The sequence below is a fragment of the Diospyros lotus genome, chromosome 2 (genome assembly GCF_014633365.1).
Source record: "Diospyros lotus cultivar Yz01 chromosome 2, ASM1463336v1, whole genome shotgun sequence".
Lineage (NCBI taxonomy): Eukaryota > Viridiplantae > Streptophyta > Magnoliopsida > Ericales > Ebenaceae > Diospyros > Diospyros lotus.
The window spans coordinates 19142225-19159058 of record NC_068339.1 but is presented as its reverse complement, the minus strand read 5'-3'; the positions used below and the strand labels follow the sequence as shown (position 1 = coordinate 19159058).

At 37.5% G+C, this 16834-nt stretch overlaps 1 protein-coding gene across 2 annotated transcripts in view; it reads left to right on the top strand.

Annotated features, from left to right (window-relative positions):
* Positions 1–16834, top strand: part of LOC127795408 (probable pre-mRNA-splicing factor ATP-dependent RNA helicase DEAH9) — a 90436-nt gene that overhangs the window by 50428 nt on the left and 23174 nt on the right. For both annotated transcript variants that reach the window (XR_008021791.1, XM_052327065.1), the window contains exons 8-14: positions 1344–1413; positions 1547–1642; positions 2255–2360; positions 7032–7078; positions 7167–7250; positions 7374–7427; positions 7988–8088. Coding sequence is in view for 1 of the 2 variants with exons in the window: in XM_052327065.1 (XP_052183025.1) it covers positions 1344–1413; positions 1547–1642; positions 2255–2360; positions 7032–7078; positions 7167–7250; positions 7374–7427; positions 7988–8088 (558 nt within the window). In the remaining variant the exon portion in view is untranslated. The remainder of the gene's footprint in view (positions 1–1343; positions 1414–1546; positions 1643–2254; positions 2361–7031; positions 7079–7166; positions 7251–7373; positions 7428–7987; positions 8089–16834) is intronic.

Below are 16834 nucleotides of genomic sequence, written 5' to 3'. Positions count from 1 at the left end.
CATCAGAATATCCTGTAATGTTTGGCTTTTTAAAGTCATCGTGTTCTCTTTCTGTTGTCTATAAATAGACAACAGAAAAATACACCCTTGATATTCTGAGAAAGTTTCAGATGTTGAATTCGAAATCTGTATCCACTCCTATGGCATTGAATGAGAAGCTGAAGGTTGATGATGGGTCCAAGAAGGTAGATGAAGGGCTGTATAGAAATTTGATTGGTTCCTTGTTATATTTGACCCATACTAGGCCAGATATTATGCAGCCCATAAGTATACTATCTAGATTCATGAGTAGCCCGAGTACATTGCATTATTCTGCAGCGAAAATGGTGTCGAGATATCATAATGTAACTAGGAAACTTGGACTCAGGTATAATAAAGAATCAGAGTATTTTTTAAATGGATTCATTCACAGTGACTGGGTAGGATCCTTGGAAGATAGAAAGAGCACTTCGGCTTTTGTGTTTCTCTTGGGAAGTAACATTATTTTGTGGAGTTCAAGGAAGCAACAAACTGTTGCATTATCATTAGCAGAGGCCGAGTATACTGCAGCTACGGAAGCAGCTTGTGAAGCTGTTTAGTTGAGAAAATTGCTTGCTGACCTAGGCCAGAAGCAAGAGGTGCCTATGGTAATTTGTTACGATAATATGTTTGCTATTGCTATGACAAAAAATCCTGTTTTTCATGCCTAGACTATGCATATTGAACTCAAACATCACTACATTTGAGATTTAGTACAGAAGGGTGAAATTCAACTGAAGTTTGTGAGTACAAATGAGCAGCCATCAGACATGCTCACCAAAGCAATCAGTTCAGAAAAGTTCGAGAAGTTTAAAGCTCAATTGAAAATCACAAATTAAGAGGGGAATTTGTGAGATAATTTATGATTTTCAGCATATCAAGGAGCATCTAGAGTGGTTTCTAGAAGCATTTAAATACACAACATTTAAAGTATTATGAAAGGCTTTATAGTAGTCTTTTTGTTTTCCAATATAGCATTTATGGCATTAATTCTCTAGGAGTCTTTTTGTATTCCAAAGCTGCTGTAAATGCTTTGATTAGCCTTTATGGTTGTTTGGCTCTATATAAAGAGAAAAGAAATGAGAAGCCATATCAGATTTAGTAAAAAAAGGAAGCTGCAGCTCTGCAATATTATCCAGCATTTGTGGTTCTCTCAAAAGTTTTATTTTTAAAACCACTATACTTCCGCGTGCACCAACAGCAATGACTCCAATCTAATTCAGCTAAATTTTCTGTTACCTCATTTTTCTTAGTTCACCTTCTTTGGTTTAGAGGTTTAGAGTAATGGGTTCTGTTTCCTGAAAGTGTCATTTTTTGAAATCTAGCAAAAAGCGCCGAGGATTGGAAACTGAAGAGGGTGCACCAAAGATGAAGCCTGCCATTCTGTCAGTTGAGGTATGCATGTTGGGGAAAATGACACGTACATTATATGTATTGGAAGACAAATAATACATATATAATGGTGTTGAATCTCTTATCTAATTTTTGTCAAATGGTGGTAAAGTCGAGGCTAATACTTCATTTACAGGGCAGAGGATTTGATGTACAGATCTGTTACGTTGAGGAACCCGTTCCTGACTATCTCAGAGCTGCTGTTTCAACAGTAATGTCAATTCATGAACAGGTATATTGACATTTTTTGATTGGATAACTTTATTATATGAATAGCTCTGGCTATTAGAAGAAACTATTAAAACCTCAAATCTAGAGGGCAGACCACAAAGGGCATTGTGTTTTGGGTGGAAATTTCTTCTCTTTTAGCTTCCAAATAGGAATTTTGTACTAATATACCACTTTTTTAAAAGCAATTGACAAAAATGCCACCGTTTACAAAATAGTTAGCAGATTACCACTTTTGTTGCCACCCAAGATGCCACCGGAGGAGGGAACACCATGGCTAGAATAGATAAAAAAGCTGCTGGTGTGATAAGCTGTCCTAATATGATGTTGCTTGTCTTGGCCCTCCAGAGGCTTCCAAAGTGTAATTGATTGGGCTTTTGGAGGACAAGAATTTGTGTGCAATTCATGCCAAGAGGGTAACATTATACCCTAGGATGCTTAGTTATTGGGAATTTTTTTGGTTCCCATGGTTTCATTTAAGACCAAATTCATCCATTCAGAATTTATTTATTTATTTGATAAACGTAGGGTGATGTCTTATTGTTTTGAATGATATAGTTTGAAGATATTAATGAATGGAAAGCTAATACAATGTATGATGTTTCTTGTTTGGTAGGAATCAATGGGCGATATCTTGGTGTTTTTAACAGGTCAAGATGATATTGATGCTGCAGTCCAGTTGCTTACAGAAGAATCTCAAACTAACGAAAAGCCTTCTTTGGGTACCCTATATTTAGAATTTGTCTTTGCAAATAATAAAACATCTATATCTTTGAGTTAATAGCTGTCTAAGGGGACATTTGGTAGCGTTTCCAGTTTTCGTTATCATTTCTTTTTCTGTTTTGTTTTTGTTTTCATTTTTAATAATGGAAGCTATATACTTGCTGAGACACCTAATGGAAATGCATAGAGATAAACCAAAGATTGCATATGGTGTTTATTGATTTTGAAAAATCTTATATCAAAGTTCTTAGAGAAGTCTTATGTAGAGAAGAAAGGAGGAGTCCAAATTGCTTATTTACAAGTTGTTATAAGACATATCATGGAGTGGAGACACATGTCAGAACATGTGAAGGAGATACTGAGGCTTCTTTGATTAAATTGGACTATATCAAGGATCTGCATTAAGCCTTACCTAGTTACCATAGTAATGGATGAACTCACCAAATATATTCAGACAGGGGTGTGTTGGTGCATGTTATTTGCATATGCCTCTTTTTTGGTGGATGATATAAAAGAAGGTGCGAATAAGCTTAAGATATGGAGGACCACTTTAAAATCTAGAGGCTTTAAGTTAAACATCTTAAAAACTAAATATATGGAATGTAAGTAAAAATGTAAGTGTGGATAATGTTATGGTCAAACTTGAAGAACAAGTCATATCAAGGAAAGACCAATTCAAATATCTTGGATCAATCATCTAAAAGGATAGGGAGATTAATGAGGATGTTACCTGTGACGCCCTGGCCCCCACTACCAGGTGCCACCATAATCCATGATACAACCCCGGCCTATCTCGAAGGACGGTTATGCCCTGCCAACATAAAGTATTAAAATAATATGGGTGTCCTGGGTCCAGCCTTCACCGCTTTCGAGCGGTCGAACACTCAGGTTTAAAATGCATAAGCAGCGGAAATTCACCCGATTTTCGTATCCGATTAGGCCCTTAAAATATAAATCTAATTTCAAATAAATAAATGCCATAATGCCCAATAAAATACTCCAATCATCAACAATACCTTACAATTCCGACCGCGACTAATCGGTTCACACACACACTCTGAATTACTCATAGTGGGAACCTTAACTTGATCTTAGCCAAATTTCATTCAAATCGAAGCCGTCACCCGTAGTTAAACACAAAGCATTTATATATTACATAAGTGACACAAGAATTCACCCGCGTCCCCATCGTTTGCAATCACAGTTAACCGATGTCTCTTCGACCAACATCGCCTTCCTTTCTTGGACCCCGAGCCATCTGTTGGGTTAATGGGGGTAAAGGGATGAATCCAGGGACTCAGTAAAGACAATATGTAGTGTAGTAAATTGATAAGCATGACGTCATAGATAAAAATGAAGTGTAACATGCATGCAAGTCCGTCCACCGCACCCTGGTCTGGCTTTTGGTGGCCCCATCGATTTCATCTAGGACCCCATCTCGAGACTCACACGGTCCATTGTCTATAGCCTCATGCCTAGGCACTTCCTCAATGTCTTATGCAAGTCATGACAAAAGCAATTTACACACAAAGCATATTAAACCCTTATCTCAATCAATCTGATGAAGAAATTGGAAAAAACGTCCACACGATGTTGCCTTCTAAACTGCCACCTCGCACTTGAATTCCCATTTCCGAGCCTTTGATACGCTCCTCGAGCCCCAAATTAACTTCTAGAATTTTTCCCAATTTTTCAGAAATTTCTAGGTATTTTCCCATATTTTTCCCACTTTTCTTTTATTTTTTTTTCCTTTTTCTTTTCTTTCTTTTCTTCCCATCTTCTTCTTCCTCGTGTGAGCCTGTGCACGCCGCCGCTGGCCACCGGCTACCTGCCTTCGGCCTCCGGCCGATCGCTGCTCGCCACCGCGTGACTGCCCCTGCCACCGCGGCTTGCACCGCTGCCTTCAGCCGCCAGCCACCACGAGCAACAACCCAGCCGGCCTCCCCTGCGCGTAGCCGTTGCTGCCATGGCTGCCAATCATCGCTGCCCCAAGCACGGCTGCAACCTCCGGCCATCGTCGCCGTCTTCGCGCACCACCGTGTGCCTCCGGCCGCTGGAAGCCACCATCGATCGCCTTACTACCGCTTCAGCTTCCATGGCCGCCCGCAACCGCACCAGCACATAGTCGTCGCCGCCTCCTCGCGCTACAACCTGCCATCTCCCTCGATCATTCTCTCTTCTCTCCCAAGCCCTCATCTCTCTCTCTCGCGCGATCTCTCACTCCCCCAACATCACTCTGCTTCTCGGCCAAAGCTCTTAATGTGAGAGGAAATATCTGGTTTTTGATGCTTGTTCTCCAAGCACATGCACTGCCACACATATATATATATATATTATACATTTATAATTTATATAATTTATTATATAATACAAATCACATGTAAACTCATAAATTAGTTATTTTAAAGTCAGGGGTGTTATATTACCCATAGAATTAAGGCTGAATGAGGAAAGCAGAAAAGGCCATTAGACTTTTTATGTGATGGCAGGATTTTGGTAAAGCTGAAAGAAAAATATGAGCATAACAAAGATCAGGATGCTAAGATGGATGTGTGATCATACAAGAAAAGATGAAATTAGAAAGTAGGTTATCCATAATAAGATTATAGTCTTACCTATCAAAGATAAGATGCGTAAGACACACTTGAGCTAGTTTGGTCATGTGAGAAGAATACAAATAGAGGCTCTTGTGAGGAAAACATAGTTGTCAAAGGCTCAAGGCACATAGAGGCACAAGAGTGCGTGAGGCATGATGCATAGTAGGCATCATCCTTTTGGATGCAAGATGCACATTTATTCAAAATTTGAATAAAATACTTATACATCATTATTTTTAATATATTCATAAAATCATAAGTAACAAATAAGAAACACTATATTACTATAATAAGGGTAAATTCCACACAACATCCTTGAGGTTTCATTAAAAGGCACCAACCATCCATGTGTTTTTAGAAATAACATTGACCTCAGTTGAGATTAATTACCATTCACACATACACCTTATCGTCAAGTAACGATGATTAATCTTTTTAAAATCTCTAAAATTCCTTCCCTTCTCTACTCTCTTTCTCTCACTTCTAAAATCACAAAAAAAAGAATTCCAAGCCACCACTATGACCACCAATGATTGGCATTGGGTGGTTGATGCCTTTTACCCAAACCTTAGGGTCTTGTGTGAAATTTACCCTAAATAATAACTAATATTGTTCCAACCACTAGGACAACAACTAAGCTAATATTATTTCAAAAAAAAGAAAAAAACTAGAAGTCTAAACATCAACACACATCAATGTTTCAACATGAGAGATAAATTCATAAAATGACATACAATTTGCAAACGTACAAATCACTAGTAATATTAAAATCACAGTCTAACATAACAAAACATTAGCATGGAGCATTGCTACAAATATTTGAAAGTTCAAATTATACTCATTTCTCGATCATCATCAAAATCAAGTTCAAAGTCTTCGTCCTCATCATTTTCTTCATGCAAGCCTTCAATATCTTCTACTTCATCAAAATCCTCAAATTAGCCGCCTCATCTATGAGTTCCACTCAGTAAGGCTTTTAGAGGTGAGAAGTGAGGTGCTTAGTTTACCTCCATGTTTTTTGCATTTGTTGTTCCTATTTCAAATTATATACTTGGGGGTAAAATTCTATCAAACTGGTGGAAAAGCAAGCTCGCCTTATTTTGTTCTGGTATGCCTTGCATAGACCATTGGTTGACATGAATGCATGGACCACATAATTTTACTATTGACTACCAAATTGTGCGTGCTTGTTCTTTTGTGTATGTGTATGTGTGTGATTGTGTCCTATGCCACTTTGATTTCTTGAAGGATAAATTACACCCAACACCCCTAAGGTTTGGCAAACACTTGACTTGTTAGAAATGACAAAGACCTCCCCCGTTGTTAACCTATTTTGTAAATTGATCATTTTGTCCCCATTTTTAAGCTCTCTCCTCTCTCTTTCTCTGCCCCACCCCCCCTTGCTCGCATGGCAATGGTTCAGTGATGGCCAAACGTCCAGCCAATTTTGAACTAACAGGGTTGTTTTGTGATACTGTTCTACTGCAACCATATTGTGCCAGAAGAGACAAAGGGAGAGTACCTTCCTCTCTCTTCTCTAGCCAACATGGAAATCCCATTAGCAATGGGGTCTCTCTCTCTCTCTCTCTATATATATATATATATATATATCTCCTCTCTCTGTGACCCTTTCCATGGAGGAACCTAGATCTGGGTTTTCCATGGAGGAAACCAGATTGGGTTCCTTCATTTTTGATGGGTCATGCTGGTGACTAGTGGTGGCAGCCAACCACCACTAGTAATATTTTCTTATTTTCTATATATATATATATATATATAGAGAGAGAGAGAGGAGAGAGAGAGAGAGAGGGAATTTTGGCATTTGCAAAAAATTAACAGCCATTTTATTACAGCATGGGGGAAGTATGCATGGTCGATAAAATCAAGGTAGGTCATTGTGATTTTTTATTAACTCTTGGATGTTTGTGTTTTTTTACCAAACCTCAAGGGTGCCGGGTGTAATGTGTTCTTTCTTAAAAGATGATAAGATTGTGGAGTTTGACATGCAGCATAGTCATCTTCACTAATTTCCCCTGCTGGATTGACAATAATTATTCCCACATATTTTTTCAGGATTGGTTGTTTTGCCTTTGTATTCTGGAATTTCACGTGCGGAGCAGGTTTGCAATTTTTCAACTGTAGTTCAGTGATGTCCAGATCCTTTTGGAAACTTCTTAACCTTCAGCTCCCTTTCCTTCTCCTTAATAGGACCTTGTGTTTTGCCCTACCCCTAGAGGCAAGAGGAAAGTGGTGATATCAACAAATATTGCAGAGACATCATTGACTTTGGATGTAATGTTATTTTAGACAACCATTTTTTGTTTCAGCTTCAACAAAATTATATATTTTCAGCAACAAGATGGAAGCATTTAGAAGGCTTAATTATTTTTAATTTATTTTTTCTTGCTTCTACAGGGTGTTGTATTTGTTGTTGATTCTGGGTTCTCGAAACAGCGCTTCTATAACCCGGTATCTCATTTCTATGCTTCAGTCTATTTTTCCTTTTGTTGGTATCCAAATGATTAGTGTGAATTATAGAGTTGCATCACCAATTCTTTACTGTACCTAAATTTATGTTCTGGAATTACTGTGATTTTGCTACTTCCCATGACTTGAAAAAGTTACTGTAGTCAAAAGTTTAACAGCTTTGGAAGTATCATGGCTTTAGTTGCCACCCTTTTGGTTTGGTCTGGGACATATTTGGTTCAATTTTATGTGTAGTACTTAAAGTTTCTGCTTCTCACATGTTGCTAGAATTCTGGATTGTTTTCTGCAATTAGTCTTATTTGGGATATAAAAGGATTTTTATTGAGGATGAACTAGAAGCATGTCTTACTTCTCTAAATTATGATGATCTGATGTGGTGTATTTTCTATGCACATGTTACACTTCCTTTCAAGATTTTAAATTCATTGTTTTCTTATTTTCTTGCTACATGATTATGTCTCATTTATATGATGGGAATGTGCTTAAACATGCAAGTGGATCTTCATCTTTTATTTGTGATGTATTTCAACATCCTTTTACAGATTTCAGATATTGAAAATTTGGTGGTTGTGCCAATATCGAAGGCATCTGCCAGACAAAGGGCTGGTAGAGCAGGGAGGGTTCGACCAGGAAAGTGTTACAGGTGCCTAGCTTATTGACATGATTATATTATAATTTGAGTAGTATTATTGAAGTGTAATCGGCTAGTTTCCCTGAAGCTCCACCATGTACTTGATTAATTTTTGTTGTATATTATTCACGGAAAATTGATTAGTGTCCTTATTGATTAAGTCTAATTTTCAGTCTTTATCCATTCAAGGCTCATGGCAATAGAACTGTCTGAAAGGGAGAATTCTAAGTATGGTCATGTATAGAGATAATAGGAGAGCTAGAATTTAAGTAGCCAACTGTATCTAGTCGGATTAAGGCTTTTGAAGAAGTTGTATCCACTCAAGGGGTTTGTAGTTCTTGTAGTTATATTTAAATGTGTGACAAACTCTAATATGCTAATCACTCACAACTGTGGCTTCTAGTAATTTAGTTAAACATGTTCCTCAAAACAGTTTTGTCTGTCTTTCTGTCTCTATCTAAGCCAAATTGCTTTGTTGTTTGCTTTTCCTTTCCTTAAAATACCACGAGATAAAAGAGGCAAAAAAGGTGGGGTGCTTCTTATACCCTCTTGACAGTTCTACTTTTGGAGTCCACCTCTCTCTTATTCTTTTGCATTTTATTGATTAATTTATTGATTTAATTATTATTATTATTATTTTGGAGGGGGGTGTTTTGAGGGCATTCTCTTTCAGGTAACATTTAGAGAGGGGCAAAGTGATGGAGGATATTGAAACAAATATTTTGAGAAATATCAAGTATAGGAATCGGCATTATTTATTTTATTTCTTTTGTCTATTTCACAGTTTTTGTTTTATTTTCTTGTTTATTTTGTTTTTTCTTTCCTTTAGTTATGAGGTTTCATTAGACTTTTAATTAGAGTGGGATTAGTAGTATTAGTTGCCTATATATAGCTGTTTTGGATGTTATTGAAGGCAGCCTTGATAATTGATTTTGAGATTCAAATATTGAGTTGAGTTTTTTGTTTTAAGTTTTTGTGAGAATTTTCTGATTCTTTCTTTCTCAACTACAGAATAACTTTACAATGGGATTTTAAGGCTAATCCTGGAACCTCTACAAGGAAATTAACTACAAAGTCAACAATTATCTAAGGAAACTATACAAAAAAGGAAACTGACAAAAAGAAATATTATCTGTACAATGAATGTTTCTGCAATAGGAAATTGGAATCAAGGAGCTGCTGCAGAATTTTATATATTAAATCGACCTAATCGAGTAAATCTGCCAGCTATTGGAATGAGCTGGCAGATTATTCGAGTGGGCTGTAATTTCTTTACTATCAAATCTTCAACACTCCCCTCAAGCTAGCATGAATATGTCTTCCATTGATGGCTTGCCTACTAAACTATAATACCCAAGATTTTTGTAAAAATTATTGATCTTGAAGAAATGAAACATTACAATGAATTCGGCGTCCTAGGGTGAAAGTGCAATTTTTGAAAAAGTCTAGGAATAAGTGTAAATTATCAAAAACCCCGAGAGTTGATGCAACAAACCCTTTACTAGGGGCAATTGGAAGATTCAAAGATAACCCAAGGGCACTAATGATATAGGGGCTAAAGTGAAAAATATGCAAAACTTCAAGCTCAAGTGTAATTTTTGAAAACTTACAACGAGGTCATCGGAGAAACTTTAAGCTTTGTTTTGGTTCATGATGTAAATAAATTGTTTCATAATTTTTTGATTATTATATTATACTCGGGCGGTTCGGTTTTAAACCAAACCGAGAAATCCTCAAACTGTGCGATTTGCGGTTTGAGGATTTCTTAAGCCGTGCTAGATCGCCCCCCTCAAAAAACTGCACAGTGCGGTTTGGTTTAGTCGATTTCCGCAGTTTGCCAGTTTTTTTGAACACCCCTAGCGAGTGAGCAGCCTTTCGAGAGCACGTGTGGGCGCGTGGTGAGCCTTCTGAACCCGTAAATTTCTAGAAAAATAGATTTAATTATTTAGAACATGTTTAATGTAAAAATATTTAGTGTTTGTTTTATAGAAACCCGTGTTTACTGCAGAAAACCGAAACCCGATAACTGTGAACAGTGCCTTCAAAGGTAAAATAGTAAGGTGAGTGGTTCTTGCACGTGTCTTGCTTCATCTCAGCCATCTTTGGTTTCATTTGTGTGTGATTGGTTGCTTGCATATCATGTTTCCTTTGTTTAAAGCATATCCTTTCTATTTTGCACACATCACGGCATTTTTGTGGATAGTTGATGTTAGGGCTATCATGTGTGATCGGGGAGCGATCACGTGCCCGCAGTGGGGCTATGGAGTTTGGACATGATAGATCAGCGGGGGTGGTTGCAATATCCCAGCATCACTACCACATGGGAGAGATTTCATGACCTTTTTACATGTTGCATATGCACGTAGTGATTTCTTTTTCTGAATCACTCACTAAGATGTTTCATATTTTACATCGGCATATTCAAACGTGTCAGGTACCCTAGAGACAAGCAAAAGAAAGGACAAAGAGGTGGCCAATGATTACCTTGATTTCTTTCTTACCCGTTGTAAATGTATCCCAAGTTTTTATATTTTCATGCCTTAAGCATTGTACTACGAGCGCTATGTCAACAAAAGCCCTATAGAGTCTGGGCCTAACTTTACCTTCCTTAGTATTCCTATTCTACAAGAATGTATGTCTATTTTGTACTTGTACCAAGGATATATAGTGGAAGTCTCAATTGATTAGCTTTTAGTTAAGCTTTCAGGTTCGATCATTTGCTTCCGTAGACTTCCATAACGCCCATATGTGATATTAGCATGTATTTAGTATCGTTGTGTGTGTTTAGAAAGTGGGGCGTTACATAAACTGTCAAATTGTGTCTTGTGTAATCCTTTGGTCAAAATATCTGCCACTTGACTAGAGTTAGGAACATATGGCATGCAGATAAGGTCTCTGTCAATTTTCTCTTTAATGAAATGTTTATCCACTTCTAAATGCTTTGTTCTATTATGAAGAACTGGATTATGAGCAACTGCAATAGCAGCATTATTATCACAGTTGAGCTTCATTGGAGATGAGGTTGAGGCCTTTAATTCTTCCAAAAATCTTTTAATCCACATCATTTCACATATTCCCAGCGCAATTGATCTGAATTCAGTTTCTACACTACTCCTAGCAACCACATTTTGTTTTTTACTTCTCCAAGTAACCAAATTACCTCCAACAAATGAGTAGTACCTTGATGTGGATCTTCTATCTACAACACTTCTTGCCCAATCTACATCAGTATGTCCTTTTATTTTTAACTCCTCTCGTTTCTTGAAATATAATCCTTTACCTAAAGTTCCCTTCAGGTATCTCAGGATTCTATACACAGCTTCAAAGTGATCTTAACTAGGAGAATGCATAAATTGACTGGCCACACTTACAGCAAATGCTATGTCGGGTCTAGTGTGCGATAGGTAGATTAGTCAACCCACTACTCTTTAATATCTTTCCTTATCTTTCAAGCTTCAAATTCTGTTCAATTAGAGTTTCAGCTACCTTGCATCCCAACATCCCAATTTCATCAAGTAAGTCCAACGCATGCTTACATTGATTAACAAAGATACCTCCTTTGGACCTAGCAAATTCGATCCCAAGGAAATACTTCAGTATTCCTAGATCCTTGATTTCAAAGTCTTTAGCAAGTTTTCTTTTTAACTTTTCCATTTCTGCAGTGTCATCACCTGTTATGATTATATCACTTGTTATGATTATGTTTACCTTCCTTTGAGTGCTTGTAAAATAGTGTATATCAGGCCGACTTTGGATATACTCGTAGCTCTTTACTGTTCTCCCAAAATGTTCAAACCAGGCTCTAGAGTACTGTTTAAGACCATATAATCACATTTTCAACTTACAAACCTTTTCTTTGCCATGTTTGCCCTCGAAATCTAGGGGGGGATCCATAAAGAATTCATCCTCCAAATCCCCATTTAAAAATGCATTTTTGACATCTAACTGGTGCAAGGGCCAATTGAAGTTTTCAACTAAGGACAACAATATCTGGATAGAATTTATTTTTTCCCACAAGAGCAAAGGTCTCTTGATAATCTGTCCCATTGGTTTGTGTAAAACCTTTTGCCACAAGTCTTGCTTTGTAGTGTTCGACACTCCCATCAGCCCTACATCTAATGGTAAAAACCCACTTGCACCCCATTGTTTTCTTATCTTTGGGCAGATTAACTATTTCCCATGTACCACTCTTCTTTAAGGCATTCATTTCTTCCAACACTACTAATTTCCAATCCGGACAATCAAGTGCTTCCTAAATAATCTTTGGGACAAACAGATTAGAAATCATAGAGGTAAATGCTCTATAGTTGGTGGACAATTTGTTATATGACAAGTATTTGGCAATTGGATGATGGGTACATGACCAGACTCCTGTTCGATGAGCTATAGGAAGATTTAAATCACAAGATTCAGAACTAGGTAATTCACTAGAGAAAGGTAATGAATCAATAGTAGGATAGGAACTAGACTTTGTACCTTTATTCGAGGATTGTGACTGATCTTGTGCTTGAGGGATAGGCAAACTTGTAGTATTTTGCTGAGTTTTTCTCCTAGTATAAACCTGGAGCTCAAGATTTGGATGTGGCTGATCCAATTGTAGATTTTCTCCCCCTGTTTGTCATGCAATAATTCTAGACATTGGTTGTCATGGAACTTCTTGATTTCCATTCTTAGAAACATGTTCTTTCCCTAAGTAATGATGTGAGAAAACTGGAGTTGGGGTTGGAAATGCTGATGCTGTGTCCCAAACATTATCTTCCCTTTCATTCTTCTCCCCCTGAAGATGATTTTTCAAAAGAGAACCCTTTTGATTTGGAGCATACCCAATGAAAACACATTTTTCTGTTCTAAGATCCAGTTTGGATTGAGAAACAGTAGGTATATAGACAAAACATGTACATCCAAATACTTTTAATGATAAATCAGAGTACAATCTAGTAGTTGGAAAAATAAATTTAAATCAATTCAAGGGAGTTTCAAATTTTAAAATATTTGTAGGCATTCTATTAATCAAGAATGATGCAGTCAAAATAGCTTCTCCCTAAATATATTGTGGAATATGCATAGAAAACATGGTAGCTCGTGCTACTTCAAGTAAGTGTCTGTCTTTTCTTTCGGCAATGCCATTTTGTTAAAGGGTTTCACGACAGGAAGATTGGTGGATTATACCTTTTTCTTTCAAAAATACTCCCAAACACTCGTTAAAATATTCATTACCATTGTCAAAATGTAGAATGCAGATTTTTGTTTGAAATTGTGTTTAAACCATGTGGTAAAAATCTTTGAAATATTTTTTCACTTCAGATTTTTTATGCATCAAATACTCCCAACACAGTCTTGTATGATCATCAATAAATGTGACAAACCATTTTTTTCCCGACAAGGTATTAACTCGTGAAGGACCCCAAACATCATCATGTATTAAATAAAATGGCTTTGATGCACAATAAGGTTTTGACAGAAAACTTGCATGATGATCTTTAGAAAAATGACAACTTTTACATTGAAACTGTGAGTGCTTCACTCCTTGAAACAAATTAGTAAACAAATGTTTAAGATAGGAAAAGCTAGGATGTCCAAGTCTAAAATGCCATAGCATAATTTCATCACAAATAGGATCTGAACAAACACTACTAAGGCCTCGAGCTTTTTTGCTGTTAGGGAAAAACTCCTCAAAAGTAGTACAGTCCGTCCATCATCCTAGCACTGTCAATCATCCTCCCCGATCTCCGGTCCTGAAAAATGCAGTGAGAATCATAAAAGATGACACGACAGTTTGAATCTTGTGATAGTTTGCTAACAGAAAGAAAGTTGCAAGTAAGTTGAGGAACATGATGGACATATTTAAGTTCGATATTTTTTGAGATTTTGATTAAGCCTTTGCCTGCAATAGGTGAGAAACTACCATCTGCAATTCAAATTTTTTCATAACCAGAAATAGGAGAGTAGGTACTAATCAAATGGGAAATACTTGTCATGTGATCAGATGCTCTTGAATCGATTATCCAAGGAGCAGTTTTGTTAAAACTAGATAGAGCAATGGGATTAATACCTGTATGTGCCAAAGATCCACTAGGAATACCTGATATCGAACTGTTCTTTAGCAATTGTAGAAGCTGATCCACCTGCTCTTTACTGAAACAGTTTGCTGTGGCTTCATTTGCTGATGGGGATTTGTGACAGGCCCTGTCACGCAGCTTATTGTTCTTCTCAGTCGTCGGTTTTCCATGTAATTTCCAGCAAGTTTCATGAGTATGGCATGGTTTGTTACAAAAGTTACACCATACCTGAGGTCTATCACAATCTCGATGATTTGGGGTTTTTTTCTGACTGACATTTGCCTCAGATCCAATAAGTGTTGAATGATCCATTGTGTCACCTGCATTTCTTTTCTTACCCAACATAACATATCAACAACTTTCTTCACTCTGAACTTCTGTAAACATCTCATTGATAGTAGGAATAGGTGATCTCCCAATAATCCTTCCCCTAACTTCATCAAACTCAACATTTAATCCAGCAAGGAATTTGAAAATATGATTAGCATCAACCATCCTTTTATAATAGTTGCAGTCCTCAATTGACTTCCATTCATAATCATTAAAAAGATCAAGATCTTGCCACAATCTTTTCAAAGAATGAAAATACTTAGTGACACTATCCACACCTTGAGTAATCTCACCAAGTTTTAGAGTGAGTTCATGTACCTGGGATTGATTGCCAAGATCAGAATACATCTGGGTAACATTATCCTAGAGTTGTTTTGTTGTTGAGTACCACAGATAGTTGGCTTGAATATCTTCTTCCATAGAGTTGACCAGTCAAGTCATAATCATAGAATTTTCGGTCTCCCTAGATTGAATATGTGCTGTCCTTTGGGTCTGGTTCCTTAAGGTCTCTTGTCAGGTAACCGATTTTTCCTCGCCCTCTAATATACATCCTAATGGACCGGGACCAACGTAAAAAGTTATCTCCGTTAAGCTTAATGGCCGTGATCTGCACGGAATGGGCTTCAGAAATATTTCTAGTTGGTGCAGGTGGAGTTTTGATGATCCTGTTGGGACGGGTAGTTGAATCAGAGCAAATTTCTGACATGGTTTTGGAGAATAGAAACCAGAGAATACAACAGAAAGCGGAGAAGAGAAGGAGAGAGATAACGACTAGGGTTCTAAAGAGCTTGAATGGAACTTAGCTCTGATACCATGTGAAAATTTTCTGATTCTTTCTCAACTTCAGAATAACTTTACAATGGGATTTTAAGGTCAATCCCGGAACCTCTATAAGGAAATTAACTACAAAGTCAACAAGTATCTAAGGAAACTGACAGAAAAAGAAACATATCTGTACAATGAATGTTTCTGCAATAGGAATTTGGAATCAAGGAGCTGCTGCAGAATTTTTTATATTCAATCAACCTAATTGAGTAAATCTGCCAGCTATTGGAATGAGCTGGCAGATTATTCTAGTGGGCTGTAATTTCTTTACTGTCAAATCTTCAACAGTTTTTTAGTTTGTTCTTATTTTATTTTGGGTTCTGCTTCATAAAGAAAAGGTTTGGAAGGTCTATTCCCATCTGACAGTGCCTTTATTTAATTCTTTCACCTTATGGATGGTTGTGCTTTTATTGACACCCTAATCGAGGATAAATAGGATAAAGGCCATCTCTTGTCTAAATAGGTGTGCGCTTGTATTTTCCATATTCTTATGTGTGGAACCTATATTTCACTTCAGAGTAGTTTTATAAACAACAAAAGAGCACCCTCTTATCTGAATAGTGTCACTGTTGATTAAGTAACAACTTCTCCTGGAAGTAATGTACAAAGTTTTTCTTTGAATATGGAACTCAGATCCTGAATCAATAACATATTATGCTCAAGCTAACAGACAAGCGTTCTGCAACAACATTCTAACCATAGTTATTACCTGCAACAACATTCTAACCATAGTTATTACCTGCATATATCATTACATACATATCATCATCACTTTTCCTCTCTCTCCCTCCAAAAAACCGATTTTTTCTGTTCATCTCTCTCCCCAAGAAACCCTTTTCCTCTTACTCTCTCTCCTCTCTTTTTCCCTTCCCTTCCTGTTGCTCTTCTACTCCAGCAGCCCATTTTCTTGTTCCTCTCCTCTCGCCATTGCCTCACCTCTCACTGCCGACTGCCACTACATCCTCCATCTTCGCCGCCTCTTGCCACCGTTGCACACCCCTCCCTCTATTGAGTGTTGCCGCTGCACAACCTCCTCTTTTAGTGGTGGTGAGCCCAAGCTCGGCTCGTCAACCGAATTGACGAGTCGAGCTCGAACTCTGTTCATGTTAACCGAGCTCGTGCTCACATTGAGATTTCAGGCTCGACTCAAGTTTGAGCTCAAGCTGGAGCTCAAGTTTGTTGAGCTGAGTCGAGCTTATTGAAGCTCGACTCGACTCAATTGCAACCCTAGCGCAAGGCGAGGCAGGCACCCGGAAAAGGTGAGGTGCATTGAGAAAAAAATATATAATTTAATAAAATATAGGGAAATTAAAAGGATAAAAACAAATATAATAAATTAACAAGTATTCATCATCAAATTCAAACATAAACAATTTATAATCAAACAACAATAAAGGAATGCATGGTCAAGGGAAGCAGTGGCCGGCGACTCTCGGTCTTCTTCTTGGTCATGGTTGGTAAAGGGAAGTAGTGGCCTACGGCTCTCAATCTTCTTCTTGGTTGTGGCCAGTGAAGGAAAGTAGTGCCTGACGGCTCTCGGTCTT